This window comes from Oxyura jamaicensis, chromosome 3 (genome assembly GCF_011077185.1).
Source record: "Oxyura jamaicensis isolate SHBP4307 breed ruddy duck chromosome 3, BPBGC_Ojam_1.0, whole genome shotgun sequence".
Lineage (NCBI taxonomy): Eukaryota > Metazoa > Chordata > Aves > Anseriformes > Anatidae > Oxyura > Oxyura jamaicensis.
In genome coordinates this window covers 103,003-117,958 of record NC_048895.1, presented here as the reverse complement: position 1 = coordinate 117,958, position 14,956 = coordinate 103,003, and the positions used below count along the sequence as shown (strand labels likewise).

General features: G+C 40.1%; 1 protein-coding gene across 3 annotated transcripts in view; it reads left to right on the top strand.

Moving 5' to 3' along the window:
* The window catches only part of LOC118164978 (sodium/potassium/calcium exchanger 3-like), a 284,302-nt gene that overhangs the window by 182,709 nt on the left and 86,637 nt on the right, over positions 1–14,956 (top strand). The window contains exons 16-17 of one of the 3 annotated variants that reach the window (XM_035322832.1): positions 1,960–2,025; positions 3,053–8,799. The exons of the other annotated variants lie outside the window; for them this stretch is intronic. Of the exons in view, the coding sequence (XP_035178723.1) occupies positions 1,960–2,025; positions 3,053–3,202 (216 nt within the window). The 3' untranslated portion in view covers positions 3,203–8,799. Of the gene's footprint in view, positions 1–1,959; positions 2,026–3,052; positions 8,800–14,956 lie in introns of those variants that run through there. 3 annotated transcript variants of the gene reach the window in all.

Below are 14,956 nucleotides of genomic sequence, written 5' to 3'. Positions count from 1 at the left end.
GGCCTTCAGGAGGATCCTGGGTGTATGGAGTTCATAGCAGGCACAGGTTTGCAAAATGTCAGGACCAATAATCCTTTCCTTGACTCTGGAAGTCAGATTCTCCCCTCAGTTGCACTTGGGGAATGAAGCTAAATAATTACTTAGAATTTTGAAGTAATATTTAGCTCTCCAGGTGAATAGTTTCTCCTGACTGTGAGGCAAAATGATATGAGTGCCTTAGCAGTCTTGCACAGTTTCATTCAGGAAATTGTAGTGCTGCTTATCATTACATTAGCAAGCCATACTTCTCTTGCAAATGACTGTGGCAGCAGTCTGACTGAAAGGATGCCAGCACTGAGAAGTGGCCAGGGATACAGTATGTACCCTTATTCTCTGTGTTGACTTTTGAGAAAATAACATTGTAGCATAAAATTCTAGTTTGAATTGTTTATTGGACTAAAACAGTTTCAAGAATGAGACAGAAATCAATCTGTTAGGAAGAAAAAGATGTTGTTTGAGGTGGATGAACTTTCATTCTCGGAACTTTTTTCTCATCTGCAGATCATTTGCAGGAATAGACTGAAGCTATTGCTTTTCCTTATATACAGATGTAGAACAAGATGAGCAATTAAGAATTGGCCACCAGCCTGTTTAAGGAAGATCTCTGCGCTTATCTTTGTTGATCGACCTCAGCCACAGGGTGGTTTGACTGAAAATATACCGGCACTCCTAGACAAACAATAGCAATGTCCTCATCTAAATCACCTTAGGAAAATAACTCATACACCATTCCTAGCTAAGACTGATCTCTAGCCAGGAAACTTAAGTGAACAGAAATGGTCTATTGGAATCAGTTATGGTAACTGTCAGTTGAAACTCAGCTTCACATGTGGCTTTGTTGCATGGAATGAGTGGAGAGAAGCACATTGGGCTGCATTATCTGACAACAGCCTCAAGATAATGGTTGATACTTGGAGTTCTGCAGGTTTAAAATTCAGTCAGCAGCTCCGCCCAGCCGGCAGCACGCAGCATCCCTGCTGCCTGCTGGAGAAGCTGGCCCTCCCTAGGAGGTAGCCCCTGCAGCAGTGCCCTGAGAGGACTCCCCCAAGAACTCCCTTGAGAAGGCTGCCAGCGATACTACTCGAGATAATAACAGGAATGCCCAGAGAGATGGAGGTCAAGCTTCAAAGAGAAGAAAGGGAAATGGAGGATAAACATGATTCTAGATGGGGAATGGGGCAGGAGAGGTGGCTTTACTCCCTGTAGCTTTAATTCATAGTTGTAGGTTTGTGTCATGTAAAGTCATGCATTTAAACATATCTAGGGCTTAAAGATGCAGGTGAGTACCTTAGTTTAGAATGCACACCTTAAAAATGGCAGGTAAATAGCTCCACAGATTTGAGGACCTGATCTATCTACCTTAACTGCCTCAGCAGTAACTTTTGGCCTGTGGCTTTGTGCCACAGTGCATCAGCATTGATGATCTTCAGCAGCTGAGGCTCAGGCCTTGAGGTGGCTGACTTGCATCCTTCACCGAGGTGAGTGAGAGTGGGGAAGAAATTAAATGTTTGTGTGTGACCTTGTTTGCTTCCCCCACTGTGAAGCACTAACTGATGACTGAATGAAAAAATTCCTTTCCCCCACTTGTTCTTACATGACTTAAATAGGAGTTAGTTGGCAAAAAGACTGTTTCTGTGACGTAACAGTATGAGGGAGACAAAGGGATTGTGGCAGTGAGACAGTTTGAAATGCTACCAGGTCCTAATCATGCTGCTCTTTAGTAATAATTTAGTAATATTTTCTTCTCTGGCAATAGAGATTAGGCAAAAAATATCTGTGATGTAATGGTCTGACTTTGCTTTAACAGCTTGTTTAGCAGTGTTTAGCAATTCAGCAATTTATGATTACAGAATTATCAGCAGAGAGAAATATTGTTGATTGAAATTGTGACATAGTTTTATAAACTTCCTTCTCTTCCAGATTCGGTTAAACAGCAGAGGACTTATCTATTCTGTTGGTCTCCTGCTGGCATCTGTTTTTGTCACAGTATGTATATAGTCTTTTGTTCTTCGTTTCCAAAAGAGTGATTTTATAGACATTTGCTTCACTTGTTCTTTTCTCACCTCTAGGTGCCGTAGCAATTTCAAGTCTTTTGTTAAGGGATAGGAATGGTCACTCCTATTGTAAACTTTCCAAGACCTTAGTCTGGCTCTTGGCAGAAGCTGTTGCTTCAGGATGGCTCTTATATTTGCGTACTTTCCATGGGATAACCCCTGGGAGGTCCACTAGTAATCACTAAACATTTTTCATTATAGTGTTGATGCAGATCCTTCGATGTATAACAAGATCCATTTTCCTGTTGAACAGCTACACAAAATATTGTATGGTTTGCTTTGACCCTGTGTAAAAACTTTCAGAGATACGACATAGGCCAGAACAAATATTGCCTGGATGTAACAACTTTTATTGAACTTGGTGGCTTATGTTCCCTGACCTGTCCAAGTCCAGCATAAAAATAGACTAGAACTGATAAAGAGAAGAGGATTAGCAGACCCTTGTGATATCTTCCAACTCCTAAGACCATCTGCTATAGGGGAGCAGCCCACCATATTACACACAGCACAATTCCCATGTACACAAGACTTGAACTACAAAGAGGTTTGTGTTGTAGCAAACTAAGCAAATTCAGGCACAGCCTTAGCCTGTTCAGCTCTAGATTGAGATGCAGAGAGGCACTTGAAGTATTTCAAATGAGGAGAAGGGAATATAGCCCTTGAAGGCACTTCTGTTGAATTAAATAGGATTGTTCTTGCCAAAGTGAAATTAATTGCAGAAATGTAACACCATTGGGCCAGCAATCAACATGGTGCAAGTCAGTGTGGCTCCATTGACTGCGGGAGAGCTACTCAGGTTTTCTTCAGCTTACTTATTGCAGTACTTAAATTGTGATTGCTTCCAGTTGATCATGTTCAGTGAGGGGACAGTCATTTTCATGCTCCCGTAATTGATAAAGGGATTTACCACTTTATTCAAAATTATCCTGCTGTGGTGGCTTACTCTGTGTTTATTTTAGGTTTTTGGCGTCCATATGAACAAATGGAAACTGGATAAGAAGCTAGGGTGTGTGTGCCTTTCCCTTTATGGCATCTTCCTGTGTTTCTCCATCATGACAGAATTCAATGTTTTCACTTTTGTGAACTTGCCAATGTGCAGAGATCACTAATGCAGGTGACAGACTGTCAGGAGGAACTTCCTTCTTACCTGTGCAATACAAACCACGGCTGGCATCTCCTGAATGCGGTGCACCTCCAAGTCGTGAAGTATATCCTGTTCACTGTTCATAGGACCTGTAGCCCCATCTCGGTTTACCCTCTCCCTGACCCCCACAACCTGGAAGAATCCTGCATTGATGTGAAGATTATTTTTTTCAACATTCATGTAATTTCCTAGGTCAGTTTTTGAACAGTGACTGGGACTCTAGGTGAACTGGCTGCTAACTGGCATCAAGCCAGGCAAAACTGGTCTGCTACAATTCCTTTTTAAGTTATTTGATGGAAGACTAAATTAATTTATGACTTAAGACTATTGCTACAATGCTGAAGAGGGTACATCGTACAGGGGCTGATTTTCAAGGAGAATTCTGGGATTTTTTGGTTGCTTTTTTTTTTTTTTTTTTTCCTTTTTGTTGTTGTTGTTGTTTGTTTTGGTTGTGGTTTTTTTATTGCCTGAGATCAACATCCTCTCTTTCAGCCTCTCCTTCTGAGGTCTCCTGTAACAATCCAAAAGTCACAGGGCAGTGTAATATGGGAATTTATTCAAGTTACTCAGCATATGAGTGGATTTACTGTTTATTAAAAGAAGACTGTCAAGGCAACAGACAGACTTTACCATAAATAATGAATCCTGTACAGGTGTGATGAGGAACGTGAGGTAAATGTGGATTCAAAGGATAAACACTGCTACAGTTTTACTATTAATGTTGGTGTTTTATTAATAGGGTGTTTATGGTATTTCCAAGCAATAGGTTGATTGCCAGCCAAGGAGGGCTACCAAGGAGGCATCCTGTTTTTTAGTGATCTACACCTGGACATGGAAGGTCAGAACTTTATTTGCTTCATCAGATTTCTTGTAGTTTAGGGGGGATTCTATAGTTTATGTCTTATTTGTTCTGAGAAGGACATAAGTATGTGTCAAAACCTTTCTAAATGAGTTACAGACACTGGTTTCTTTAAAAAGAAAGAGGCATATTTTGCACAGACATAGTTACTGAAGTCATAATTTGCCACTCTTTAAAGAATACACTGGACCTGGCCAGATATTTGTCTTTTTTTGTAAACAGTTGAACTTACCTGATAACAAATCATAAGGATTCATCACATCTCCTTTGGAAGGGAGGAAAACGGAGAGAGAGATGGCACTTTTAAAATGTGGAATATCTTCAATGCAGACTCGCTCACAGATCTTAAGTTACCGTGGAAATTTAACTATTCATTGTTCCAGTATCCTTGCTAAATTTTGTATAATTCTGTATTAATACGCAGGCAGATTCCACCCCATCAGAAATGCTATCACAACTACATTCGTATGTATTGATACTGTGGATTCTTGCCAGTGCTGGCTGTTGTATTTACTTTAAGCACTGATCACTTCTGATTCATTTGGTATGTTTTTCTTCTTCCTTGGATACATTCTACTACGAAGTGTGATAAGATACTACCAGCTAGGTGAATGTATTTGTCTATGATACAAACAGTGGCAAATATTGGTAGTGAAAGTACAGCAAACCCTAGGTCTCAGAAAAACAAAAAAATAAACAAACAAGCAAAAAAAAGCACCACTACCAACAACAAAAATACCTAAACCATAGCAGGAAAGAACCCTCCAACTAAAAACAAAACAAAACAAAACAATTTACAGACATCCAGTTTTCAATTCATTTGCATTTTTGGACATGTTTATTTTGGCATAATTTTCTTTGGACAAAATGATGTAAATCAAAATATTTACACCCTGTGGTTTCCATTCAGCTCTGCACCTTATTTTCTTTCTTTGTTACACTAAATGTGTGGAGGCTTTGGCAGCCGTTGCACTGTGCATGTTGGGGAAGTCCATCGGAAAAAGCCATGCCCTGCTGGCCTTGGTGAATAAAGCGTGCTTATGGATCCCTGGCAAGAAGAAGGAAGGACCCAGGGACAGAGAACAGAGAGTCAATGACACATCTGCGTCATCATTTTTCATTCTGGAAAACAGTTGTCTTGCTACCTGTTGAGCTACGCAGCCTGTTGTTGAAGCAGCCTTCTCCTAACTGTGCCCGCGTTAGGAAGCCCATTGTACTTTCTTGTTGCTTTTTGTTGTTGTTGTTTCTTTCTTTCTTTGTTAATGAGATTAATAATAACCACTAAAATGCCTAAAATACTTCCTTAAATCAAACAATGTTAGCAGCAATGTGGCATATTTCAATAAAATCCACCCCACAGACACACAGCTATACTTTGTAGCAAGATTCAGTGACTCCGAAGCAGTGTTTCCTTAGGGAAGGAAAGGGACAGATTTGGGGAAGGAAAAAAGAGAACAAACAAACAAACAAACAAACAAAAAACAAAGAACAAAGTCACACATCCAGGGCCTATTATTACTTCTATTTTGAATATTTTTACTGCTGCTCCAATGGAGCCAGTTAGATCTATTTCTACGAAATAGCTGTTACCTATCCCATGGCACAAAAACTGCATGACTATTTTTTTAGGAACCTTTCTTATTGGTGTGCATTAAATACTGTAGCATATCCTACCTTTGCATTGTATGTGAAACCTGAAATACCTTGTTCTGAAATGTGTGTGTTGTGCAAGAATATTCTGCAAGTTGATTGTTCTAAGCAGAAGTAAAGGGTACGTTGAACTGCCATTATCTGTGCCATGTATGACTTGAGAAGCACTTCCTGTGTTGACTGTTTCAGTGAGTTGTACTTGTGATTTGCAACCATATCAACCAATGCAGACCTGGTTTGGAACAGAAGAGACCAACTGAATGTTTTGTCTCCAAAAAGGAGAGCCTGTCAAGTTTGTTAGCATAATCAAAGTTCATAGAGAAGTCCCCACAGCAACAACCGAAGGAATTTTTAGCATCCTTCCTGTGTGACATCTCCAGAACTTGAACAGACAGGTATATGCAAGTATAGAACATACTAATAGGTTTACCTCACAGAGCTGAGGGGTTCTTTTCCTTTGGGCATTCAGTTCTGAGAGTTGCAGGCTGTGTGTGAGGGCGGCTAGGCCTTGTCTGCTGGTGCAAGGGCTGCGGTGCCCAGCACTGACTGAGGCATGGTGCCCCGCTGCTAATGGTGCCCCACTGCTCACAGTGCTTCTGCGCCCACCTGCAGGTGGCCAGGGGGTCAGAGTCAGGCTGGGCTCAGGATGTAATTGTGACTCGTTTGGTTTTTTGCTGTTCTGAAAGCAAGGGTCACCTTCATGTTTGAGGCTGCTCTGGTCTTGGGACCAGTCGAGTGTTGTTGTTTCCATTCCTGGCAGTTCCGGACAATCCTTAATGAGCATTTCAAAGGGGGATGAAAGAGCTTTTTCCTCAGTGGAGAGCACTTCACCACAGCTCTTGCTCTGACTTGATTTTGTCTTGATTGGTGTTAAATATGTGATCGCTGGCTAGCGGCAGCGCTGCTCGGCGTGTAATTAGCCTTCCTTTAACACCATTTCAAAGGTGGAATGAAATGACATGAGGAAGTCTTAAGTCGTGCTGCAAAAACTGCTTTTATCCCTACCACAACTTAATTTTATTATTTTATTTTATTTTATTTTATTTTGGATGTACTGCACTTTTTGGTAGATTGTTTCTGCTGTAGGAACACCAATCTGAAATGTGTGCACAAGATTTTGACTCATGTAATTTTTTTTTTCCCTCTATGTTTACACTTCTGCCTTGTTTTTAGCTTTTTGTCTTCAGCTGTGTCTTGAAATTAATTAGCATGCTTTGGATTTGTGATGTCTTTGCGTGTGAAAACGAATGCTTATTCTGAACTTTCATATGTATGACTGGCTTTTTTTTTTCCTTGACGAAACAGATTGGGAAGAACAGCAATCTAGTTTTAGAAACACTGCATTCAACGTAGGTGGAGCAACCTGAGGATAGCATTTAATATCCTGCTGTCAGAACAGTATTTTTATATGACTTTTCCAAATAACCACATGAATACTTGTAAAATAAAATGTAAACTTAGTATTGTTGGATAACTTTTTAGAAAACCATAACTTTCTGCTGATTGACAAATGTTTCTTATATCAGGATTTTTGAAAGCCCTAATCCTTTCAAAATAATCTCACAGAGATGCAATAGTGTCAGGTTTATCTATTTCAACATTTCAGCATTGGAAATTTTAAACTGCTTAAATACGTACTTTAAAAATCAATCTCGATGGACTCTGCTTAGCTGGATTTAAATCCACCCTGTAATCGTGAAGTTTCACTTGATTGGTAACCAACCTAAGTTACTCTATAACAGACTCAAACCCAGGTAAGACTGTCCGTGTTACGTTTTGTACAACTTTAACTGAATCAGTTCAAAGCCGTGTTTTTAAGGAGAGTGGTAAAAGTTTGAATATGCACAAGACCTCAGTGACTTTGCTTCAAATTAGAGGAACTACAGAGTTTGAATAAACTAAATGAGTGTACCAAATATAACACAAGGCTTAAAGGAAGAGAGTTTTTAGTATTCATTAATTTGAGTGAAAAATGACCTCTCTCAAAATCAGCAGTAAAACTCCTTTGATTTTTTGCAGGCTCAGTATATATACATCTTTGCAGCAGTGATTCTTGATAAGGATTGTTCTCTATTTTTTTAAGGATGAGTTAACTCTTTATTTTCTTTTCAGAATAGATAAATTAATTCCTATTAATGTGACTAAGCACCTCTAAGGAGATTTACATGAATATTCGGTTAGTAGTGAGCACTTAGTGGCCTCAAATCTGAAGCATATTTCATAAATGCATCTACTTCTACACAACCTGCTCTGAGTTGTTGGTCTGAATCTCCAAAATCCATCTCAGCTGTGGACAAATCCATGCCTGGTGGAAAAGGTTTCTTTATTAGCAGGAAAGCAGTCAGGGAAGAAAATTCCTTTCATTGCAAACCAGGAGATATAGCCTGGCTGTGAAATCTATCATTTTCCACCCTGAAATAGCTAGAGATTTAGGCAAAGTTATCCAGGTTGAATATTCCTGAATATGAAAGGACTAGAAAAACAAGACATATGAGGGTCTGAGGGAACTGGAGCTGTTCATTCTGGAGAAAAGGAGGCTGAACAAACCTCATTGTTCTCCATAGCTACCTGAAAGGAGGTTATAGCAAGGTGGGTTTTGGTCTCTTGTCTCAAGTGACAAAGTGATAGGACAAGAGGAAACAGATTCAAATTATGCTAGGAGAGGTTTAGACTGGAGGTCAGGAAGAGTTCTTTTATGAAAAGAGTGGTCAGGCAATGAACGGCCTGCTCAGGGAGATGGTGGAGTCACCATCCCAAGAGGTATTTAAGAGAGATGTGGACATGGCACTTAGGGACATTGTTTAGCGATGGACTTGCAGTGTTAGGTGATGGTTGGATTTGATGATCATACAGGTCATTTCCAACCTAAATGATTCTATGATTCTGGGAAATTTGGGCAGAAACATGTAATTTCAAAATTTCAACTTGTGAAAAGCTTCAGATTTTGTAATGTATTTATATAGTTAAGATGACTATATCCTGGTATATTTTAGGTAGTTTTTTATTTCGCTTTTTCTAATTGCCTTGCAGAACAATTTTTAAAATTTCCACACCAAAAGAATCAGACAGAAATCCTGTCAACGTAATATTCATTCACCAGATAGAGTTTGAATGGTGCTAAAACTCAATGTTGTAACTTTAAAACAACAATTTCACATAATGCTTTTTATTGTCAGTTGAGGGAAATGACTGAACCTATGAGGACAGTTGTAGCTGGTTATAGATTTACTCAGATTTAGAGTATTTGCCTTGTAGGTTTCCCATGAGCACATCTGGTAGACAAAGCAGACAGCTGGGATTCCCAGAGGAGTAATCCCTGTTGCTGAATGTTTTTTGATCTTGTACTGTAATGGAAGAAGGGGCTACACAACACCTGTTTGTCACTAATACTTCCCGGCTAGCTTGGAATAACACTTGCTCCTTTTTCATAGCAGAGACACAGATTTCCCATAGGTCCAAGTCTTAACCTTAATTCTGATCAGTGTTGTCTCCTAGCAGATAGACATTTGAGCAAAGGAAGAAACAAACTCTGTTCACTTTGTGCATGTAGAGACAGAGATTTCATCATGGAAAGAGTTCACTGCAGAAATGTCTTGTGGAGAAGGACCTGTAATGTAAGCATTCTTAAGTAATCATAGAGATATTACCAGTAGGAAATTCTGCTCTTAGGACTGAAAAAAAACCTCTTCACTCATTCACTGAGGTCTATGTATAACAGATGAGGTCATTTAGGTAAAGCAGTCCTTGAGATAGGCAAACCACCAGAACTGTGAAGGAGATCTGTTATGTTCCTGTGAAAAAGGGTTTTATCAGAGGAGTATCTCCTGTACAATCACTTTTAGTTAGTGTATGCTAGACTTAAAGTTTTCAAAGGTAAATAACCATGGGACAACAGGAGCACTGATTTGCTTTTGTCCTCTGGGATGTTTCTCGTTCTGTGCAGCTACTGATTTCCATGACTGGGTTGGTCTGTGGGAAATCTTGAGCATCATGCAGCTCTTGTCCCAGACCATGTCTTCTCCATCTCCATGTAATAACATCCACTGGCCAACAGAGGCACATGGGGCGGGGGTGTCAGGGTAGCCACAGACTGACTTGCTCTCAGCCAGGATGGGCATGGCCTGCACTGCTCAGCTCGGGTTCATTTCTCACAGCCCTGCACTCTCAGGGTTCAGGGGGTGTTCCCATTGGAAGAGGCAGGGAGGAAATACTGTATGATTAATGAGCAAATAACTCCAATGAGGAGAGCCCATACCATATGTGCCTTGGGTTTAAGTAAGGAAAGTGACTTCTAAAAGTCTTTGTCAAAGTTTTAAAAACTGTTCACCAGGAGTCAGCTCCTGAGAAGGTTTTCACTACTGATGCAGTTTAGGAAAATAGATTTGGCTTTACAGATCTCAGTTTGAGGTGGTGCTTTCCTGTGTTGGTCTCTAAGGAGGCAGTAGTCCATGTTAGCAGCTCTCCTCTGCAAACAGGACCTGTTACTGGGCTTACTGAAGTTAAAGCATAGTTTCTTCACCAAACCAGATTGGCTTTGGATCAAGCCTGGGGCAGCCTGCAGGTGAGGCGCAAGCAGCATACTTTCTGTGGCACCCTGTGGGTATCTGATCAGCAGCTCCTGCTAGCACAGAAAGGAGAGCTGTGCAGTTCCTCTGCATGCCATATGCTAGTGAACTAAACTGGTGTTCTTTGTTGTGCTTCGAAAGCATGCATGGGGCTTGAATTTATTTTATTTTATTTTATTTTGAATTGGATGGTCTGGTTTGCTTTTGGAAGATATAGAAAAAGAACTTTGCATTCAACCTTTGGGCTAAAATACCACAGCAGTAGTTTTCTCTAGTGTCCCAGCTTCATGCAACCACATTTGTAGGCACGAAGACTTTGAAGTATCAAGGGTTGTCTCCAGGCCCCTCAGAAGTCAGCAGAATTGTGCTATTTGACTGCTCTTGAGCCAACACTTGAAATTAAGTTGAAAGTCATGTTGCAAAAACATGATTTACATCCTGACTTTGAGTCCTGGTGCAACTCATATGTAAATAGGGTTAGTTGCTCTTGGCAGGACTGTGGTAGTGAAGACGCTTTATGGGACTTGGCCCTGTATTAGCATCCATGTCACTTCTTGTTTCACTTTGTTGAGGACAGTCTTTGTTGAGAAGGGTGAATTTTCTGTAGGATGGCTAATTATGATGCCACACTGCAGCTATAGAAACAAATCCAGTCTTCAGCAGAAGGCAAACTTCCTTCCTGGCTGTTACAGACTTAGAATTATGTCTTGTAATTTTCTTAGCGGCTGCTAAGATAATGACAGCTGTGCTGTACAGCAAAGGGAGAAGGGAATGGGAAGCTGGGGGAAGGTGAGGGAGAAGATACACCCTGTAATACTGTCATTTGTGATCATTTGAATGATGAGAGCTTGACTTTGCCTCATGTTATCTACAAATACAGTGTACCATCTCATGCTGCATCAAGGGCACCAGCCTGTGGACAGATGTGCTATGTCTGGAGCTGTGCCAGCAGACATCCAGACAGATGTGCTATGTCTGGAGCCATGCCAGATGAAGAGGCAGTGACCCTTGTCCACCCTCTGCAGCCAGCTCCCTTGTCTTGTTGCTGAAGACAACACTCTGTCTAGCAGAGGTGCTTGCACGATGGTGCCCTGGTTGATGTCAGAACAACAGGAGTTTGTTTAAGCAGTGCAGTGAACAGTTCTAGGAGCACAGTTGTTTCAAGAGGGCACAACTGTCTGGGATAAAGATGCTGCATATAGGAGGACCTCTGATAGTGATGAGATACACAGATACTGTAAAAGTGCTTTGAGGCATAATGAAATCTTTTTCAAAAGCAGATGTGCCTGTACACCCAACAGCCTGCTAGTTTGCTTAGGATTTTAATTTTCTCCTTCTGTTAACAAAGATGCAAGCTTTTGCTTCCACTCTCTCACAAGCTGAAACACTGGCTTTGAAGGATGACCTAAACCTCCCTCCTTAACACAAGATCCATGCACTGGGCTAATAGAAATAGGATGCAGTTTTTGACCCATTAAATTGAGGGGATAAAATGCAAGGATATCTTTGCTTGGCATGTTGATCTCAAACCACCAGACTCTAAGACAGTGTATGCCTACCATCTGCCTTTAAAATGCCCCAAACCACTGAAATATCCAGTAACTACACAGTACAGGGGAAGACTTTTCATAGGAGGTCTTTTAAGACTCTTCAAAGGGATATTTGTACGTGACAATATTTTGTATCTTCAGTGGCCTCATTCCTGATCCATTTACAAATACACTGTATGTTTATTCTGTCTACTGCAGAATGAACAATATGGATACAACCCTGTTTGCAGTTTTGGTTATGCAAAGGCACTCATTATGCAATAAACATAATTGATCTAATTAGGTGATTCTGTATCTGACATGGGTGCTTTAAGCTTTATGGAGCCAAACTCTGCTGTACTGTTTTTACTAAGAGAATCAGTCATAAGGTCATATAGTTTTGTTGGCAGGATTTTGGCCTTATTTTTCTTTTAATGTATAAACATGGATTTGTATTCAAGTAACATACATATATATATACACACACACTTTATCTAGTATGTCTACTGTTGTTAAAATAAAGCCTTGTGGTAACCGGCTGCCATTTGCTTAGGAATAAAGCCCTGACATGGCAATTGCTAAGATGCTAAATTAAACCAGTATTTAAAGTAGTTTCACATGTATCTATTTATAAATAAAAAGATGGTTATGAGTTTTTATTTGTTTCCTCATTGTATTAGCAAGGTGTTGTTAATGGTGCATGGCAGTTGTATGTCTGCAATACAGCAGGTCAAAAGCTTAAACTGCTTATCTTTGTACATCCAGTAACATAATAATAAAAATGTACATCCAATAATATAATAATAATATTACTACTCATTCAAAATCAAAGTTGCATATTCTGAATGTAAAGACGGGTTTAAAAAGCAAAAGGAAAAAACAGTATGCATGAGTCATTGAGAGGGTCAGGAAAGTCTACACTGAAGTATTTATATCTTTTATTTATCTTTCACTAAGTGTTGAGCCTCCAGATCAAGATGCTGGCAGGAGTATTAGGAACCTAATTTCAGTTCCCACCTAAAGCTAAAGCAGGTTTTCCTGAACTAGGCAGATTAACCTATTGAAAGCATTGTAACATTCTTCTGAGTGGCCACAAAAAGTGTCAAGAACTTCTCAGCTGCTTCATGTAACTTAGTTTTCTAGAGAGGCTGGGGAACACTGAGAGACCCAAAGGTGCTTCTGCAATGTTCACGGCTTGATCACAAGAGTAGAAATATATAAATAGCAAATACTTACTTCATTCTGTCATGTTTGTAATACCACTGTCACGAGGTACCATTTTCAGCAATTAAAATCACATTTCTTAAGATACCAACAAGTAGGGTGGGTCTTTTTGTTTGGTTATTTTTTTGTTGTTGTTGCTTGTTTTTGTTGGTTTTGTTGTTGTTCCTGATTTTTTTCTTTTTAAATAATCCTGCCTTGCCCAGTTTTCACAGGTCATTTTAACAATTAATGTTAATTCAGCTATGGTTAAATGTAATGATTTCTCTTTAAAATAGTTTTCATGTACCAGCAAATGCTTGGGTGAAGCTGACATATATTGTCCCAGCTTCATAATAGTGATTACCATTTACAGCAGGCAAGGATCTCCCCCTTGAAATCCTGCAGTAAAATGAGCCCACCACTCACAGATGAGGTACTTCCCTGTTTCTGCTGTGTTGCTTTGGTTTCAGGTAGGGCAGTAGACCTCCATTGTAGAAAAATATATCACATGTCATTGCTGTCAATGTGAATCACAGTAGGGCTCAGTGCTGGGAAATAAGATAACAATGGTGGAGTCATTATTTTACAAAAATTTACTGGGGGGGGGGGGGGCGGAACTGGAAGCCTATACTTCAGCACCTCTTAAAGACTTGGGGATTTCTCAGATAAGGAAAAAAAAAAAAAAAAAAAAAAAAAGATTAAGACTGACTGCATAAAGTATTGCATAAATCTTTCATAATTATTCATGTATCTATCAAGATTTGCATAAAGTGAACTTCCACATACTGTCAAGGGCAGACTTCAGATGAGTTCTTCCTCTTGGATTTTCAGAAAACAATCCTTTTCTTTCAGTAATCTCACTGGTGAATCAAAATGTCTGATTGTAACATACATTTCTTTATCTCAGAATTGTGTTACGAAATTGTACAATGCTTGAGCAGGCACAGAACTCAAACTATGATATGAAGAGTTCATGAAAGAAGCCAAAGCGGGAAGTTTGTGGAATAACTTGGTTCTTAGGACTTTTTTACACACGTGACAAGCACAAGACACAAGTGTGAATCCGTATTTATACTGCACAGAGGGAGAGCAAGTGCAAATGAGAGTACTATGGCATCATAAACAGCTGGTTGCTGTTTAGCTGGGATGCTGGCAAGCTTTTCAGGGATTGCTTTTATGTGGTGCTTCACCTGAATACTATTTGATCTTTACAACTCTTGTCCTTGTCCTCCTGATGAAAGGGGTTTCTTCCCAGTGAGAAACATGGCATCCCTTTATCAGGGAGAGGGGGAGAGATAACGCCAGGAATAACATCTCTCACTCAGTTGTTATCCTAGCTTCACAAACATGCATTTTATCTTTTACTTAAATGCTTGAGCAAACATGCCTGTAGCAGTCTACATGCCTGTAGCAGTCTACATGCCTGAGAGAGGGACTGGGTCTTTGCCATGCAATGAAGATTTAGGAATGAATTTTGCTTAATGTTCCCTTGAGGAGCAGTTCTATTGTCTTCGTTGCCTGTCCTTTTAAAGCTGGGAGTCATTACTAGACCCTTAATACAGGTAGTATTTGCAAAAGATGATTAGCAGAATGATAAATCATGTTCATCCTCACATTAAATGTTTGGTTTCAAGACTGAAACCAAAGAAGTAAGATGCTTCTGGTTTTTGGTTTTGGTTGTTTTGTGGTTTTTGTTTGTTTGTTTTTTGTTTGCTGTCTGCCAAAGTAGTGTGTGCCTAGAATCCCTCGGTAGGATTTGGCCATGGTCCAGTGTTGCTGTGGCCAGCACAGCAGGCGGACAGGGCTGGTGCTTCTCAGCCCTCCATGGGCACGGTGGGGCTCAGGCATGTGCTGGCCCAGCAGCTAGCCACTTGGGATCTGGTAACTGCTTGGGGCTCTTGTGGAAAACTTGT